This window comes from Danio rerio, chromosome 2 (assembly GCF_049306965.1).
Source record: "Danio rerio strain Tuebingen ecotype United States chromosome 2, GRCz12tu, whole genome shotgun sequence".
Lineage (NCBI taxonomy): Eukaryota > Metazoa > Chordata > Actinopteri > Cypriniformes > Danionidae > Danio > Danio rerio.
In genome coordinates this window covers 57,717,149-57,737,111 of record NC_133177.1, presented here as the reverse complement: position 1 = coordinate 57,737,111, position 19,963 = coordinate 57,717,149, and the positions used below count along the sequence as shown (strand labels likewise).

General features: G+C 37.4%; 1 protein-coding gene across 9 annotated transcripts in view; it reads right to left on the bottom strand.

The window, feature by feature from the left end:
- The window catches only part of mtcl1 (microtubule crosslinking factor 1), a 127,995-nt gene extending 108,862 nt beyond the window's left edge, over positions 1–19,133 (bottom strand). For all 9 annotated transcript variants that reach the window (XR_012394986.1, XM_017352453.4, XM_073931611.1 and 6 more), the window contains exons 1-3: positions 18,084–19,133; positions 5,972–6,196; positions 3,611–3,769 (exon numbers count right to left, since the gene is read on the bottom strand). Coding sequence is in view for 8 of the 9 variants with exons in the window: in XM_017352453.4 (XP_017207942.2) it covers positions 3,611–3,769; positions 5,972–6,196; positions 18,084–18,800 (1,101 nt within the window). In the remaining variant the exon portion in view is untranslated. The remainder of the gene's footprint in view (positions 1–3,610; positions 3,770–5,971; positions 6,197–18,083) is intronic.
- Between the last annotated feature and the right edge of the window lie 830 nt (positions 19,134–19,963).

The window sequence follows — 19,963 nt, the reverse complement described above, 5'->3', positions numbered from 1 at the left end:
AATAATGTTATGTTTAAAAATGTGTTGAAAAACAATTGCTAGAATTTTGCCTTCAACTATAAACACACCAACCCCAAACACACTAAAGTTACACTAATTCACTTGAATACTTTGTAGAAAGACTAGTAACAATCAGCAACCGATAAATAGAACGATAGAAAAATAGATGGATAATGACAGAACAACAGAATGATAGGAAGAATAAAAGAACAATAAATAGGACAGTGGAATGACAGATAGAATAATAGATAGAATGACAGAATGATAGAGAGATAGATAGAACAATAGAGCAATAGACAGAATGAAATATAGATAGATAGATAGATAGATAGATAGATAGATAGATAGATAGATAGATAGATAGATAGATAGATAGATAGATAGATAGATAGATAGATAGATAGATAGATAGATAGATAGATAGATAGATAGATAGATAGATAGATAGATAGAATGATGGATGGATGGATGGATAGAATAACGGATAGATGGAATCATAGACATCCAGACAGATAGAACAAAAGATAATACTGTAGAATGATAGAACGATAGATAGAATGATAGAGTGATAGATAGAACAATAGAGCAATAGACAGAATGAAATATAGATAGATAGATAGATAGATAGATAGATAGATAGATAGATAGATAGATAGATAGATAGATAGATAGATAGATAGATAGATAGATAGATAGATAGATAGATAGATAGATAGATAGATAGATAGATAGATAGATAGATAGATAGATAGATAGAATGATGGATGGATGGATGGATGGATGGATGGATAGAATAACGGATAGATGGAATCATAGACATCCAGACAGATAGAACGAAAGATAATACTGTAGAATGATAGAACGATAGATAGAATGATAGAAGGATAGATAGATAAATAATAACACAACAGAACTATAGTAAGAATGAAAGAACAATAACTAGAACAGTAAACTGATAAATAGAATAATATATATATAGAACAATACATATAATAATAGAATGATAAATAGAGCAAGAGATGTATGTATGTATGTATGCATGCATGGTTGGATGTATGTGTGGATGGTTGGATGGATGGATGGATGGATGGATGGATTGATAGAATGACGGATAGATGGATAGATAGAACGATAGTATAATAGAATGATAGAACAATAGATAGAAAGATAAATAGATACTTTAGAAGGATGGATGGATCGGTGGATGGGTAGAATGATGGAAGGATAGAACTGAATAGAACAGGATAGGTGGATGGATAGAATAAGGGATAGATTGATAGATTGATGGATGGATGGATGGATAGAACAATAGATAGATAGAATTATAGACAGACAGACAGACAGAAAGATAGAACGATAGATTTAAAGATAATACTGTAGAATGATAGAATAGATAGAATGATAAAAGGATAGATAGATAAAAACATACAACAGAATGATAAGAAGAACGAAAGAACAATAAATAGAACAGTAAAAGGATAAATAGAATGAAGCATAGAACATACATAGAATAATAGAACGATAAATAGAACGATGTATGTATGTATGTATGTATGTATGTATGGTTGGATGGATGGATTGACAGAATGTTAGATAGATAGATAGATAGATAGATAGATAGATAGATAGATAGATAGATAGATAGATAGATAGATAGATAGATAGATAGATAGATAGATAGATAGATAGATAGATAGATAGATAGATAGATAGATAGATAGATAGATAGATAGATAGATAGAACGATAGTATAATTGAATGATAGAACAATAGATGGATAGATACATTAGAATGATGTTTTGATCGGTGGATGAATAGAATGATGGAAGGATAGAATGATGGCAGATGGATAGAATGACAGATAGATTGATGGATGGATGGATAGATAGAACGATAGATAGATAGAATTATAGACAGACAGAACGATAGATTGAAAGATAATACTGTAGAATGATAGATCGATAGATAGAATGATAGGAGAGATAGATAGATAACACAACAGAATGATAGAAAGAATGAAAGAACAATAAATAGAAGAATAGAACGATATATAGAATAATAGAATGATAAATAAATTGATGAATGGATGATGGATGAATGGATGATGGATGGATGGATAGAATGACAGATTGATAGATGAATAGATAGAACGATAATATAATAGAATGATAGAACAATAGATAAATAGATATTATAGAATGATGGATAGATTAGATAGATAGATAGATAGATAGATAGATAGATAGATAGATAGATAGATAGATAGATAGATAGATAGATAGATAGATAGATAGATAGATAGAATGATAGATAGATAGATAGATAGATAGATAGATAGATAGATAGATAGATAGATAGATAGATAGATAGATAGATAGATAGATAGATAGATAGATAGATAGATAGATAGATAGAATGATAGATAGATAGATAGATAGATAGATAGATAGATAGATAGATAGATAGATAGATAGATAGATAGAATGATAGATAGATAGATAGATAGATAGATAGATAGATAGATAGATAGATAGATAGATAGATAGATAGATAGATAGATAGATAGATAGATAGATAGATAGATAGATAGATAGATAGATAAAAATAATAGAATGATTGATGGATGGATGGATTAATAGATTGCATGACGCATGGATAGATAGATGGATAGATAGAACCCCCAAGAAACCCCATATTTGAAGACACCCCACACTCAGTGTTCTTCCCTCCACACAGCAGTTCATTCCAGCCGTGACTCAATCTTTCCAGATTACTCTCAGATTAACCTGAGCGACTCCAGAGTAACTCCTCAGCATCCGATTACTGAAGCAGCGAACGGCCTGTCATGCATTAATGCACACGGCAGCAGGCTTCAAAGTTAATGCATTCATCCATACTTCAAAGCAGCACACTCACGGTGGGAGCGTCTCAACCCTCGGGCCGTCCCGCTTTAACCGTCTTATTCAACAGAAGTGATGCAGCACGTTTGTGGGTCATTATTGGGTTTGTCTTTGATGCCTTCAAATAATATTCTGGGTTATTTACATTTGGAGATTATCACCAAAATAATTTGCCGCTGCATGAAAAGATTGAAATAATTTTGAGTAAAATAATTTAATATAACTTGCAAAGGTAACTTCTGTGATGGCACCATTAACGCTGACTGGCCTACCGACAGTCCAGACCTGTCTCTAATAGAGAATGTGACAATGAAACAGACTTTGCACCTAGATCACTAAAATGGAGCCCTAAGACTTGTTTGCAGGAAGAATGAGACAATAGCCCCTTTCACACAGTGATAGCGGTAAATATCCAGAAAAATTTCCGGAACGACTTTACCGGTAAATTAAAAAACTCTTCTTTACATGCAAACGAGTTAAAAAAAAACAGGATAGTCATGAATGCAATTGACCAATATCAGTATCATAAGATGCAATCAGCAGTTATAACAGAATATACAGTTATAAACACAATTGTTGACAACACATCTGTGAATAACCCAGAAAGCTCCTGCAATGCCTATAAATATAACACCACAGCATCTAGAATAGCAACACTACTACCACAAAAACAAGTTTTTGCTCGAATACAGTGATCTGTGGTACAGTACCTCTTTGGCTCTCTCCAGCTCATTATGCAGGGCCTGTTTGGAGATCTCGATTTCGATGATCTTTTGCCTGAGCAGCTCGTTTTCATCTTCCGCCCGCGTTCGCTTGTCTTCCACCGTTTCTAGTTCATTGTGCAGACGCACCGATACATCTTTGGCCACCTATTAAAACATTGTTAAAACATATGTTATTACCTTGTTTAAAAAGTCAGATAGATAGGGTAATCAGGCAAGCCATTATAAAATGATGGTTTGATCTGTAGACAATCGGAAAATAATATTGATTAAGGGGGCTAATAATATTGACCTTAAAATGGTCTTAAATAAGTTCCCAACTGCTTTTATTCTAGCTGAAATAAAACAAATCAGATTTTCTCCAGAAGAAAAAATATTATTGAAAATACTGTGGCGAGGCAGTGGTGCAGTAGGTAGTGCTGTCGCATCACAGCAAGAAGGTCGCTGGTTCGAACCTCAGCTCAGTTGGCGTTTCTGTGTGGAGTGTGGAGTTTGCATGTTCTCCCTGCCTTCGAGTGGGTTTCCTCCGGGTGCTCCGGTTTCCCCCACAGTCCAAAGACATGCGGTACAGGTGAATTGGGTAGGCTAAAATTGTTCGTAGTAAAAAAACTTCCTGGATAAGTTGGCGGTTCATTCCACTGTGGCGACCCCGGATTAATAAACTAAGCCGACAAGAAAATGAATGAATGAATGAAAATACTGTGAAAAATTCCTTGCTCCATTAAACATACTTTGGAAATATTTGAGCTAATAATGTTGACTTCAACTGTATAAACAACGTTTATTAGGAAATAATATCAACATTAGGAGTTAAAATAGAACATCATATTAACTTCTTGCCCTTATGCAAATTACAATCTATAAAAAAGTAACTGTAGACGCAACTTCAAACTCTGATTACAAGTATTTGATTTTTGGAATCTGATTACATCATCTATGCTACCTGACAAAACCTTATCCAAGTTTTAGGAACGACAAATAATAAATTGACTTCTAGTTGATCATTTGGTATCAGAAGTGGCTTATATGAAAGGCAAAGGCCTCTAGATTACGCTTATTTTACCACAATAAATATGATCATGCCTTGATTTTTAATGATTCAATTAGGACAGTAAAGTCTGACTTTGCTTAGACAAAAGTCTTGTGACTGAACAGAAATCATGTCCAGTATAGATTATAAAGTCCTGCTGCAGTGGAGACAGAATGAATATTGTGCCTGACTCCATCATGAGCTTGGAGGACTGCATCCATACATCTCTGCAATGACTCAAATCACTGATTAATAAAGTCATCTGGATGATGACATCTTGGCAAAGAAAGCGTTCCTGCAGGACTCCCGGAGCTAATCAAGATTCTTTGGATTCATCTTCAACGCCTCCTCCTTCACCTTACCCCAGACATGCTCAGTAATGTTTATGTCTGGTGACTGGGCTGGCCAATCCTGGAGCAGATTGACCTTCTTTGCTTTCAGAAACTTTGATGTGGAGGCTGAAGTATGAGAAGATGTTGCCATTCACTCTGCAGATCTCTCGCACACCCCCAGCGGACGGGCACGCAGGGCACACACTGCGTGATTAGGGGGCCCTGCGTCATTGCGATTTTCAATAATTGTAAATCTGGCAACCGCAATAATCAAACTCTTGGGAACAACTGTGGTTCACAGGTCTGTGTTCTCTGACCAGCTCTCAAGCGGTGGACTACTTCATTCTGATTGCTTGCCGTCGAACCGCGATATAGCTCATACTATAAAGTTTACTTGATTTTAACTCTCCTCGACGCTCACACCGGAGAAGATCCGCCGCGCTGTTTCTTGCCGCTGGTTCTCATTGAAAATGTATGACTTCTGACTACTTTGACGCTCTCGCCGTTTTCGGTTTGTGATCGCGAGTCAGTTTGTGAAGGCTTCCCGGCGTTGTCGCTCCACCCCGCCTCCCTTCCCCGCTCCTCAATTTGTGATCACTCCCCCCCCCACCATCAGGGGGCCCGATTAGTGATCCCTGCAGGGGGGCCTCCCCATTTTGCGCTACACCACTGCACACCCCCATACTGAATGTAACCCAAACCATGAATTTTCCTTCACCAAACTTGACTGCTTTTTGTGAGAATCTTGGGTCCATGCGGGTTCAGTAGGTCTCATGCAGTATTAGTGATAATTGGGATGCAGCTCAACAGATGATTCATCAGAAAAATCTACCTTCTGCCAATTTTTTGATCAACTAGAAGTCAAGTTATTATTTGTTGCTCTTACAACTGGGATCAACGACAAGACTTTTGTCAGGTAGAGTACATTACATGTAATCTATTACTACCCAGCAGTGGTAATATCTAAAACAGGCATGCCAGAATCACCTTGAGGTCCTGCTCCAGGCCGCGCAGAAGCTCTCCGTCCACATGTCCGGTCTGTGCTACACGCAGGCTCTTCTGTTCAGCCTTGCGCAGGCGGTACTGGAGGATCCGGCAGTTTTTGTTGGAGCGGTCCAGTTCCCGGCGCAGATCTTGCAGCTGGTACACCTCCTCTTCCAGGTAACTGTCCCGGATCTCCTCCATCTCTGCTCGCAGCTCATCCACTTCATCCTGAAGCAAACCAAATCGGAATTAAAATCAGAACGAACATTAATATTAATATTGATAATAATAATAATAACAACAACAACAACACACACTACGGCCAATTTAGTTCATACAAATTGATCTATAGCACATGTGTTTGGACTGTGGGGGAAACCGGAGCACCAGGAGAAACATACAAACTCCACACAGAAATGCTTACTGGCCCAGCCGGGACTCGAACCAGCAACCTTTTTGCTGTAAGGTGACAACCATTGAGCCACCGTGCCGCCCACCCAAAAAAATATTAATAACAATATTGCTAGTCAAATGGCAATTAATGACAATGCTTCACTCTGGGCATGCAACAGTCTGGGTGGTATGCTTCTTTGGGGCTTCTCCACACCGTAACTCTCCAGGATGTGGGAAAGACATTAATGACTAATGGAACTATGTTTTGTTCTATACCAGGGGTGGCCAACCCTGTTCCTGGAGAGCCACCTTCCTGCAGATTTCAGTTGCTACTAGGGATGTAACGGTATTGTAAATACAGTCATACAGCAATAGTATTTTTTTCTGATATTACCGTAGTCGCATGACTCGATAAAACTATAGGTCTTCTGAGAAAATTTTTCTCAGGCGAATGAAGCGAACGGGAGGTAGCGGAAACTACAATTCCCATCAGCCCAGGCGTGGCCATCATCCTTTGCGGTCTGTTGTCGCTACAGATCCAGTAATGCGGAAATGGAGTGTGCTGCTAGTAGCGGGGATGAAAAAGAGCTGGAAATGATCGAACCTAAAGCGGGTGTTGTCGAGGCGTGCATACTGATAGTGGTGTTGTCGCGCGTGTTCTGATCAGCTGTGTTGTCGCGCGCGTACTGTAAAGCGGGGAGGGGGGGGTTGAGCGCGCATACTCAAGAGCGGTGTTGTCACGCGCCTACTGAAGGGCGGGACGGAGGGTGTGTCGCGTCGCGGGGGCACTTTTGATCATTTTGGAAGGGCACTTTCTATCCAAGACTAAAAGGGCATGTGCACTGCACAGGTTGAGCCCTATGTGTGCCCGTGCCTGCAAGTTGGGGAATACGACTAATAACAGTCATGGGGACTGCAGAAACACAGCACACTGTTCAGATTGATACAGACATTGACTTGTACCGCAAAGAGACCTCTATCTCACTCATGGTTTGTCCTCTCAAGTGGGGGAAAGACAATGCACAACGTTACCCACTGCTGTCAACCTGGGCCAAGTCATATCTCTGTCCCAGAAACCTCAGTCCCAAATGAGAGGGTTTTTTTTTTGTTGCAGGGGACATTGTAAATGCCCAGAGATACCAGCTTTTACCAGATTATAGTTATATGATAATTTTCCTTTAAACCCATCTCTATCTCAATGAGTGAGTGAGTGATTAAATGTTGAATGTGATGAGTTTTCAACAATACTAAATTGAAACTTTATTTTTTACATGGTTTAATAATTTTTTGTTATTAAAATTGAAGTTCCTGTTTCAAAGTTTACAGATAGATGGCTAATTTGTATGTCATTGACACTTTTGGCACTTTTTTGGAGTATTTTTTGGAGTATTTTTTGTAGTTTTATTTTTCCTGTAAATGATTCAATAAATACCGTACCGTGACATTCATACCGAGGTATTATCGTACCGTGAAATTCTGATACCGTTACATCCCTAGTTGCTACCCATGTCAAACACACCTGAACCATTTAATTAGGACCTAAACACCACATGATAATTACAGGCAGGTGTGTTTGATATGGGTTGCAACTGAAATCTGCAGGAAGGTGGCTCTCCCCTGGTTACTACTATATTTAGTCATTACAAGATCAGTAATGCCTAGAACTGTCACCAATCCGGATTTACAGGCTTTTGTGACCATCTTGAAAACCATTTTTTCCCAGTAGGTTTATAGTTTTGGGCTTATTTTGAGACATTACTTAAATTACAAAAACAACAACGAACTGCCTCCCTACACACACACAAAATAATGATACTGCATGTAAAGAAACTGTAGTCATTAGTGAAAGCTCTGTCCTGAACTGTAATGAAAGACTGTCATTTGCAACGGCTCATTTGCCAGTAAATACTGCACTATGCCTCAGCAGATTCAGAGTAAACAAGGTCAAGGAAGACAGACAGAAAGCCAGAGAAAGACAGACAAACAAAGACGGTGAAAGACAGACAGACAGAGACAAACAGCCCGAACACAATGACCTTCACTGTATACTGGGACAAAGTCATGTGGCGGCAGCATCCCGACACACACTGTATGGATGTTCCTGTCAGACATGATTTATAGTGGACTAAATGATTAATGTCAAACGTTAACACTCTAACATGGACATACTACTGTTTATTTGGTAAATTATTGATACTGCATGTATGGTTCTGTATTACTTACAGAGAGACAGACACAGACAGTTGAAGCAAACATTATTATATTTCTCACATTAACAGTTTAATTGCTATAAAAATGCCTACATGAAAAAGAATATAGAATTAATGTAGAATAATCTAATAATAATAATGATAATAATAATAATAATGATGATGATGATAATGATAATAACGATAATAATAATGATAATAATAATAATAATAATAATAATAATAATGATGATGATAATGATAATAACGATAATAATAATGATAATAATAATAATAATAATAATAATAATAATAATGATGATGATAATGATAATAACGATAATAATAATGATAATAATAATAATAATAATAATGATGATGATAATGATAATAACGATAATAATAATGATAATAATAATAATGATAATAATAATAATAATAATAATGATGATAATGATAATAACGATAATAATAATGATAATAATAATAATAATAATAATGATAATGATAATAACGATAATAATAATGATAATAATAATAATAATAATAATAATGATGATAATGATAATAACGATAATAATAATGATAATAATAATAATAATAATAATAATAATAATAATAATAATAATGATGATAATGATAATAACGATAATAATAATGATAATAATAATAATAATAATAATAATAATGATGATGATAATGATAATGATAATATTTAATGATAATGATAATAATAATAATAATAATGATGATGATGATGATGATGATGATGATGATAATAATAATAATGATGATAATAATAATAATAATCAAACAATATTATATCTAAAATTAATCTTTTGTTGTGATTCTATAGTTGCTATGGTAACACAACAAATATAGCAGATGTTAGTAATTCTACTGTTGTTATGGTAAACAACAACCATAGCAATCAATCTGTTAGTAATTTTATAGTTGCTATGATAACACAAGTATAGCAATTGATCTGTGGTAATATTTATACTGCTGCTATAGTAACACAATAAATATAGCATTTGATCTTTGTTAGTGGTTCTATAGTTGCTATGGTAACACAACTATAGCAATTGATCTGTGTTAGTAATTCTACTGTTGCTATTGAAAAACAACAACAATATAGTAATTGATCTGTGGTAGTAAGTCTGTAGTTGCTATGGTAACAAAACAACTATAGTAATTGCTCTGTGGTAGTAATTCTGTAGTTGCTATGGTAACACAGCAAATATAGTAATTGATATGTGGTAGTACTTTTATAGCTGCTATGGTAACACCAACTATAGCAATTGATCTATGATAGTGATTCTATAGTTGCTATGGTAACACAATAACTATAAAATTGATCAGTGTTAGTGATTCTATAGTTGTTATGGTAACACAACAAAACTTTAGTAATTGATCTGCGGTAGTAATTCTATAGTTGCTATGGTAACACAACAACTATAGTAAATGATCTGTGTTAGTAATTCTACTGTTGCTATGGTAACTACAACTATAGTAATTGATATATGGTAGTAATTCTATAGTTGCTATGGTAACACAACAAAACTATAGTAATTGATCTGTGATAGTAATTCTATAGTTGCTATAGTAACAACTATAGCAATTGATCTGTGGTAGTAATTCTACCGTTTCTATGGTAACACAGCAACTTTAGTCATTGACATGTGATAGTAATTCTACAGTTGCTATGGTAACAACAAAACTATAGTAATTGATCTGCGGTAGTAATTTTATAGTTGCTATGGTAACACAACAAAATTAGTAATTGATCTGGGATAGTAATGCAATAGTTGCTATGGTAACACAACAACCATAGCAATTGATCTGTGGAAGTAATTCTACCGTTTCTAAGGTAACACAACAACTATAGTCATTGATATGTGGTAGAAATTCTAGTTCCTATGGTAACAAACTATAGTAATTGATCTGCGGTAGTAATTATACAGTAGCTATGGTAACAAACTATAGTAATTGATCTGTGGTAGTAATTCTACAGTTGCTATGGTAGCACAACAACAATAGTATTTGATCTGCTGTGGTAATTCTATTGTTGCTATGGTAACAGTAACTACAGTGATATAAACAAATAACCCAATACTGTTGTTTTGTACAATTATAGGGTATATTATACAACAATACAACATAACTTACTGTATTAAAAACTATAGTATACAACAGTATTTATTATAGTTTATTAGTTCACTATAATTAATAACAATACAGTGTGCTGTAGCATTCATTAACAAGAAAAAACAGCCCAGGTTCATTGGAAAAATGTTCCTCTGCTTACATTTTTGCAAAACATAAAATATGTTACTTCAGATATGTTTGGTTGGACGTTTCAGGTCACAAATCCACTAGAGGGCGCTGTCTATATATAAGAGAGTGGATTTTTTAAACATATTTCTGAGAAGAATGGTTTCAATAACTAATCTCTAATTGATTTCTTTTATCTTTGCCATGATGACAGCCATATAATATTTGACAAGATATTTTCAAGTCACTTCTTTACAGCTTAAAGTGACATTTAAAGGCTTAAATACAGTTGAAACCAGAAGTTTACATAAACTGTATAAAAAAAACACATAATCATTTTAAAAAGGTCAGATGTTATTGTGAATAAACCTTTTCTCTAAGTAAGTTAGGATTATTCAAGTTGTTTCTGTTAAGCCTAATAGCAGAATAATGAGATATTTTTGAGAAATTGTTAACTTTTCTTGAAATTCAAGTTTACATACAATAAGATTATTCTGTCTCTGAAAAAGCTCAGATGATGGTTTCAATGTTTTTGGAAGTTTATGATTGGCTAATTGACAACATTAATTGAAAACTATTTTGGAGGCACAACTGTAGAATAGTTTTTAAAGAAAACCTCAAACACACTGCATCCTTCTCTGACAACATGGGAAAATTAACAAGCCAGAATCAACAGATTACAATTTGCTAAATTGCACTGGGAAAATGAATAATTTTTGGAGACATGTCCTGTGGTCTGATGGAACTAAGATTGAACTGTTTGGCCGTAATGATCAGTGTTACATTTGGAGGACAAAGGGGAAAGTTTACAAGCCTAGAAACACCATCCCAACTGTGAAGTATGGGGGTGGCAGCATCATGTTGTGGGGCTGTTTTGCTGCAGGAGGGACTGGTCCACTTCACAGCATAGATGGCATCATGAAGAAAGAACATTATGTAGAAATACTGAAGCAACATCTCAAGACATCAGCCAGGAAATTAAAACTTGGTCACAAATGGGTCTTCCAAGCAGACCATGACCCTAAGCATACTGCCAAATTAGTTAAAATGTGCTAAGGACAACAGATTGAATGTTTTAGAGAGGCCATCACAAAGCCCTGATCTCAATCCTATAGAAAAATTGTGGGCAGAGTTAAAAAAGCTTGTGCGAGCAAGACAGCCTACAAATCTGACTCAGTTGCACCAATTCTGTCAGGACGAATGGGCCAAAACTCCTTCAAACTATTGTGAGAAGCTTGTGAAAGGATACCCAAAACAAATGACCAAAGTTAAACAGTTTAAAAGCAAAGCAAAGCAAAGCAAAAAAATAAAATAAATAAAAAGTATGTAAACTTTTGACTGTCTAGAAATAAATAAAAAAAGTCTCTCATTGTTCTGGCATTTAGCAAATGTAAATCATTTAGGTAATCCTAACGAACCTAAAGTAGTAAATGTTTAGTATAATTTAACCATTTAAAAAAATGTATAATGGTATGTTCCTTCTTTTAGAGTGTGTGTAAACTTCTGGTTTCAACTGTAAAGTAATTAGGCAAGTCATTGCATAACAGTGGTTTGTTCTGTAGACAATAGAAAATAATATTGCTTTCGGGGGCTTAATATTGACCTTAAGATGGTTTAAACAAAATAAAAAACTGCTTTTATTCTAGCCAAAATAAAACAAATAAGACTTTCTCCAGAAGAAAAAATATTATCAGACATACTGTGGAAATGTCTTCGCTCTGTTAAACATCATTTGGGAAATATTTAAAAAAGAAAATAAAAATACACAGGAGGGCCAATTATTTTGACTTTAACCGTCTTTCCATTGAGCCTCTGTTGTAAACAAATAACCAAAACTACTGTACATATGGTGTCTGAATAATTTTTGGTTTGACTATAGAAAGACAGAAGTGCACATCTGGCTCTGAACACTAGGGTCAGGAGGGACGCATGTTTGTGAACGGCTCCTGAGGGGACGCAGCCATTACACACACAGCTACTAAAGCGGATTAACACGCCGTCTTGAGAGATAAACTTATGAAAATCCTGTTTGTGACTGCTGCAGCCGAGCTCTGGAGCATCTGACAAATAAGATAAATCATTTATGGAATTATGCTAATTAGGCCTGTTTTCATCTAGCCATCAAGACTGTGATGCGCTTCCAGTGGGAGTTTTGAGGGTCTTTCTGATGCATCTGTACTGAAGTGACCTGGAATCAGTCGCAGCACAAATGTATCTAGATCTTGCTCTCCTTTGAGAATTGTGTGGTTTTATTTTTTTTAGCTACTTGGTGTCAGCTGACATTGTCTCTACACTATTGTACAGGTCTTTTCATAAGGGATTTACATCATATTAATATAGTTCTTCGAAGACCAAGTGATAATGTACACTGCAAAAAAAAAAAAAAAATCGGTTTCTGTATTTTGTGATTCACAAGTGCTGTTCGTTCATTTATGGTTGTGAATTGCATTATGGCACGCTGATCTGAGTTGAAAACTCTATGTTGCAGAGGCCAGCTAGGTTATATTGGTGCCGTGACCCGGATGGGAGTGAGGTTTAGGGACGTGAGAGTAACGGAGGCCAGCTAGTGAAGTGCTGTGCAGGTAAACCTCACTCCTCTGACCTCTTAAGGTGCTCTAGCGACAGATGCTCGAAGCCATGGTTTTTAGCCTCCTTGGTAGAGCAACCGACTCCTATGTGGAAGGTCGCCGGTTTGATCCCAGCTTGGAGCGGGTTGGGTGGTGTAGGACCAGCGGGGTTACACTGGTGCTGTGTCCCGGATGGGAGTGAGGTTTAGGGGAGTGAGTGTAATGCTGTGTTAACACCAGACGCGGAACATGCGGATAAATCGCGCTATTCGCGCGTAAATTACAGTGTGAACATTTAAGGTTACTCGCTTCATTCGCCCGTCAAACCCCGCTTCATTCGCGTGTAAAATTCTCTTCAGAACAGACGCGGATTCGCGTGATGGGCAGGGCTTCTGTCTGCCCCGTGACTCTAGCTTCATAGCTAAAGGGCTAACATGGATTTTATGAAGAAAATAACAGTGTTTATGTGCTTTATGAAGGATGATAAACAGCGTCGATACGTTTAGAGCCGTTAGTCCACTACATCCTTTCAGAGGTGCATCCAGCTCTTTAAGACTCCTCCAGAAACTGAACCTGGCTGATAGAGGTTTTCAGCGGTGCTTCTGACTGAGTCCAGCCCAGTTTGATGAACTTCTTGTCGGTGTCTGCTGGGGGATTTCCCCTGGGACACCGACAACAGGCGATACGTCACAATCACGCCACAACAAGAGCAAGCTCCTGATTGGTTAAAGAGGCGAGAATGTCCGCTGAACTTCAGATTTTCGAACTTGAGTGATTCGCGCGAAAAAGTTCAATTCGCGCCACGCCATTCGCGCTTACTGCGCAATTCTCTTCATTCGCTCCGCGCCATTTGCGCGTATCGCGCCGCAGGATGTCTATTCGCGCATTTGCATTGACTTAACATGTAAATCACTCGCACTTGACGCGCGTTCCGCATCTGGTGTGAACGCAGCATAACACTGGCCAGCTAAGTGAATTAAACCCCTCCCTGCCTCCTCTCCCTAATAAATATGGTAATGACTCCACTTTGGCAAAACCAAACAAAAAAGCAATGGCAAAAGCACGCAAAAGGAGAAACTTCACAGAAGGTAAATTGGAGGTGCTCCAATCGGAGGTGGACCGGAGAAAAACTGTGTTATTTGCAAGTTTGTCCTCCGGAATAAATAACAAATTTTAAAAATAGAGTGGAAGAGTTTAGCTGACGCGGTTAACGCAGTGGGGTCTGACAAACTGTGAGTGAATAAAAAAAGAAATGGTCCGATGTAAAGGTGTGAAATTTTGCAGTGTCTATTTAGGCTGGGTGCCTAAACACCTCGTTGGAATGAGCTAGTTTAGTGATTCCCGCCCATCAACGCTTGATTGACAGAGACAACATAACTAAAGAGAGCGTCTAACAGTTGCGTGAGTGGCGTAGTTAGTAAAGCGCAGGACAACATGTTTTGACATGATTGATCATGAACCCAGTTCGAATCCAGCGTCTGATGAGCTCCTTTTTTTCCCCCACTACATATCAGATTTTGCCTACTCTTCATCACAAGGAAGACAAGTAGGAATCATTAATAAGTGTGTGTATTATATTAAGCGCATTTGAGCATCACATATTATTTGCACATTTATTGATTGGATATGTTTCTGATTCACGCATGCAAATTCTTCTTCAGATGGCGCCTTTATAGCAATGTGCGTGCAGTTGATCGCTCCGATTACATTGGGAAAACTGGCGATCCCTGCAATTTGTGCTTTAATGATTGGCTGGTCAACTGCATGGTTTGGAAACCTTATATGCTCGCTAGACATGCAGAAGATCCCATGCCATATACAGCTGCCATTGCACGGCTCAAAGATACTTTGTAGTGTGCAATTTAACATAATTGCCTCTAGGAGTTGCCTGTGGAAATAAAACAAACACACAAATGAAATGCACGTACGGCAGGCATGAAGCTGGCGTGGACCGACGCACATTCTCACGTTCATTTCATCGTTAGTAAATACAAACGTGAGTGTAAACCAGACGTACACAATATATACGTATACATGAGGCCCCTGACCTCTAAAGGTGCCCTAGTGACAGACGCTAGAGGCCATGGTTTTTAGCCTCGTTGGTAGAGCTACCGACTCCTATGTGGAAGGTTGCCGGTTTGATCTCAGCTCGGAGCAGGTTGGGTGGTTTTAGGACTGGCGGGGTTGCATTGGTGCTGTGACCCGGATGGGAGTGAGGTTTAGGGGGGTGAGTGTAACGGAGGCCAGCTAGTAAGTACTGCCAGGTAAACCTCACTCCTCTGACCTCTAAAGGTGCTCTAGCGACAGATGCTAGAGACCATGGTCTTTAGCCTCCTTGCTAGAGCAACTGACACCTATGTGGAAGATCACATGTTCAAACCCAATAATATAAATAAGTCAATGAAACAACAGAAAATGCACTGGCAGTTTACTACAAGGTTTTTGTAGCATATTATACAACATAAACCCAGATAATAAAGCACTTTAAACTACATACAATTATATATTTCTGTTGAGCCAAGAGACACTGCTGCATTGGAAAATTTGTCCAACTGCATGTCCAATATAGTACAATGGATGACTGCAAATTTTTTGAAGTTGAATAAAGATAAAACAGAAATTCTTATTGTGGGCATAAAACCTGAGCGAGAGAGGATTGAAGCAGAACTGTGTTCTTTTAAGAACCTGGGTGTTGTTTTCGATTGTGATCTTAATTTTAAATCTCATATTAATCAAGTTACAAAAACATGTTTTTATCATTTAAGAAATGTTGCCAAAATTCGTTCTTTCCTATATTTTGATGATGCCAAGAAATTAATTCATGCTTTTATTTTCTCTCGGCTTGATTATTGCAATGCTATCTATACTGGTCTACCTAAGGGTTCTACAATGAAGTTGCAAATGATACAAAATGCAGCAGCCAGAGTTTTAATGAAATTAAAGAAACGAGAGCATATTACACCAGTATTAATAGAATTACACTGGTTGCCTGTGCACCAAAGGATAGATTTTAAGATTCTTTTATTAGTTTATAAAGCACTACACAACATGACACCTTCCTACATTTCCCACTGTTTAACAAAATATAATCCAAACCGTTTGCTACGCTCTTCTAGCGCTGGACTTTTAGAATTTTATCCTGTAAACCTGATGCGATCTGGCGGCACTTCTTTTAGCCATTATGCTCCAACAATTTGGAACTGTCTCCCCCTTGAAGTGAAAGAATCCCCAAGTATTCATGTTTTTAAAAAGCGTGTTAAGACACATCTTTTTAAAATTGCGTATGATTAAACAAGTTTGTTAGGTGTACGCATTTTTATCTATTTTGTTGTAGGTTTATGTATGTAATGTATGGTGTGTGCTTGCATATGTAAGGACTATTGTGTGTGATCATGATATATACTTATATTTTGTGTACATGAATGCTTTTATTTCAGCATATGTGATAAGTTTTTGTGGTCTATTTTAATGCTTTTGCTGTTGTTTGTGAGGCACTTTGAGTTGCATGTATGTTGGAAAAGGGCTATACAAATAAAGTTTATTATTATTATATTTTTTTATTATTAAAAATGTTCTCAAAAGTCTCTTTTTCTAACTTTTTTAAAGGTTTAAAGTTGTTGTGAGAAAGATGAATGTCTCATAATGCAATTCAAATGCAGAAATAAATGAGGAAAAATAAAAACTTGAATTACTAAATACAGAAAAATGCTAATTTATGACCAATATGTTTATTAATGGATATTTTATGAACAAATGATATAAATGAGAAGGGTTCATTAAAAACATTAAATATTGTGTTGATCACGTGCGAAAACAAAGCGTCACATGGATTTACAGCAGCAGCTCAGCAGATAATCCATTTAAAGGCCACCAGACAATAATAAGAGAAAAAACACTAAACAAAAGACTATAAGTGTTATTGTCTTTTATGGTAAATCAAACAATAACATGCCATTTTACTTGGGATATTTGGGAAAACATGAAGAGACCACTGGAAAATTAAAAGTTTCTCTGGATTTATTTAGGTGTTTGTGAAGACTCTTCACTGGAAGTCAATGGTTACAGGTTTTCAGCTTTCTTCAAATTATCTTGTTTTGTGTTAGATAAAGAAAAATAAAGAAACTCATTACGTTCTGGAACCACTTGAGACTGAGTAAACAGAGTGAGAATTTTCATTTTTTGGTGAACTATCCCTTTAAGAAAGCTGGTGGAATAACTTTTAGCAAATTGTTATTTTATGACATGCATTAAAAGGTATTTTTTAATCACTCACTATATAATTTCATGGAAGTTCCTCCATCCCCACAGTGCTTTTGTTTAGCGACACATTAGGTGAAAGTACTAATGCATTGCAGAACCACTGATGCATAAGCTGATAATACAGTAGTCACTTCATGTACTAGTATTGTAGTAGTCCACTTAATAATATGATTCAGTGGATTTATTACATATAAGGTATTGGTTGCAAACAGTTTCTATGAATCTAATTTAGGCTAGTAAATTTAATTTACCAACGTTCACCTTCATTTGTTTGTTTAAATTTACCCCATATAAACAGTTTGCAACCACTTACCTTAAAAAAATGTTTAATAAATTCAATAAATAATCTTGCTGAAAATACTCATGCATTGCAGAATCACTGATGTATTGATAATAAAATAAGTAACTTCATGTATATGATTGTGTGCTCACCTTGAGGTAGTCATTTTCCGATCGCAGGTCTTCGATCTCCCTTAGCAGCTCGTCCTGGGCCATCTCCGTCTCCATCTCCTTGCCGTCGGGTTTAAACTGTGCGTCTTTATTATCTTTGCGTTTGTCCGCGCGCGCAACGGGAGCAGGAGCAGGTGCAGTCCGTGATCCTGCAGCCGCCTGCTCACTCGAACCCGAGCCGCTGCCCGACTCCGCGTCGCTGCTGGCGGCCTGGACCAGCCTCTGCTCGTCGGACAGCGGCTCGGAAGGACAGTCAGACAAATCCGAGCTGCTGTCGGTCTGACAGACGCCGCGTCCGGTGGGCACGCGTATGGGGGCAGGTCTCCCCTTGCTCTTGGTGATCTGCGGAGCGACGGACTCCGCAGCCTTACCGGCCGGTTTGGGTTCGGATGCTGCATGCTGAGTGACCTTAACGGGCTTTTTTGTCGCTGAGGCGGGCTTGGTGTTGCTTTTTGCAGGTGCTGATGCGGTTTTGTCCTTCGCGCCCGGGACGGTGCGTCTCGGGACGCGGCTCTGAGGCGTCACCGGCGCTTGCTGCTTGTTGAATTTGGGCGATTTTGGCACGATCGGTTTGGCCGTCCGCGAGTGGACATCCTTGAGGACGGGTCTGGCAGGGGACGGCGCGCGGTTTAACCTCTTCTTCTCCACCTGAGGATGATGGCTCTGCGGTTTGGTGTCGGAGCCATTGGAGCTCTCCATTATACAAGCTGACAGACGGATCCAGCCGCGCGCTTCTGTCTCATCACTTCAGATTGACGCGCGCCCGTGATTCACGCGCGCTCAGACATCGCTTCCGATTATTGTGACGATGGCGGTGTTTTGGTGTCAAGTGTGAATCTCCGCGCTTCTGTGCATTGAGTCGGTCCGTCCGTCCATCCCTCCTCCCCCCGGGATTACAGCACTCCCATCTCTCCCTGCTGTCCTCTCCTCCTCCTGCCGCCTCTTTCTCTCTCTCTCTCTCCCCCACGGCTGAAGGGAAAAATCTGCAGCCGCTGCGGTCTGACGTTCCCCGTGCGCGTCCAGGGTCTCGTCAAGCGCATGCGCTGGTTTTACACACACAAATATCGAACACGCCCCTCCTTGCGCTTCGGTACCGGTTGGTCAGGCACGCGTGCGTCGTACGCGTGGACAAACAGACACACACGTTTATCTACATAGACACGGAAAAAGAAACGTGTTTTTAATCTCGTGTAAGGCAAAAAAATAAAAATAAATAAAAATAAATAAATAAATAAAATCAAAACAAACTATATTTTATATAATGAATATTTTCAATACAAAGATAAAAATAAAATTCTCGAATTACAAAAATATTGTAATAAATATTCAGCTTCAGAATTAATTAATTTTTATCAATTTTTCAGTGAATAAATTTTGTCGCATTTAAACAAAAAAAAATCATTAAACTGTTAATTAATTAAAATAAAAGTCTGATCACCGAACATCTGTTGAAATGTAGAACACGTAAATTCAAATACAGTGCACACAAAAAATTACAAACTACAAAATTACTATTTTTACATTTCTTTTTTTATTCTTTTATAACCCGTTTTAATACATTTGAATCTGTTTTTAATAATTTGATTGTTTGTTTTTATTTTCTTATACTTTCCTTTTTATTCTTGTTTATGTAAAGCACTTTGAATTGCCACTGTGTATGAAATGTGCTATATAAATAAACTTGCCTTACCTATTTTGTTTTTATGGTACTCTTGATTCTTCCTCTTTATTAAAAATGTAATTAAAAACACTTTCTTACATCTTAATATAACATTAATTGGGGTGTACACATTTTTGCACAGTGATCTTAAGTTATTTTGTTGGATTAGTAGTTCCGTTTTGGCTTTGGTACTGACTAATTG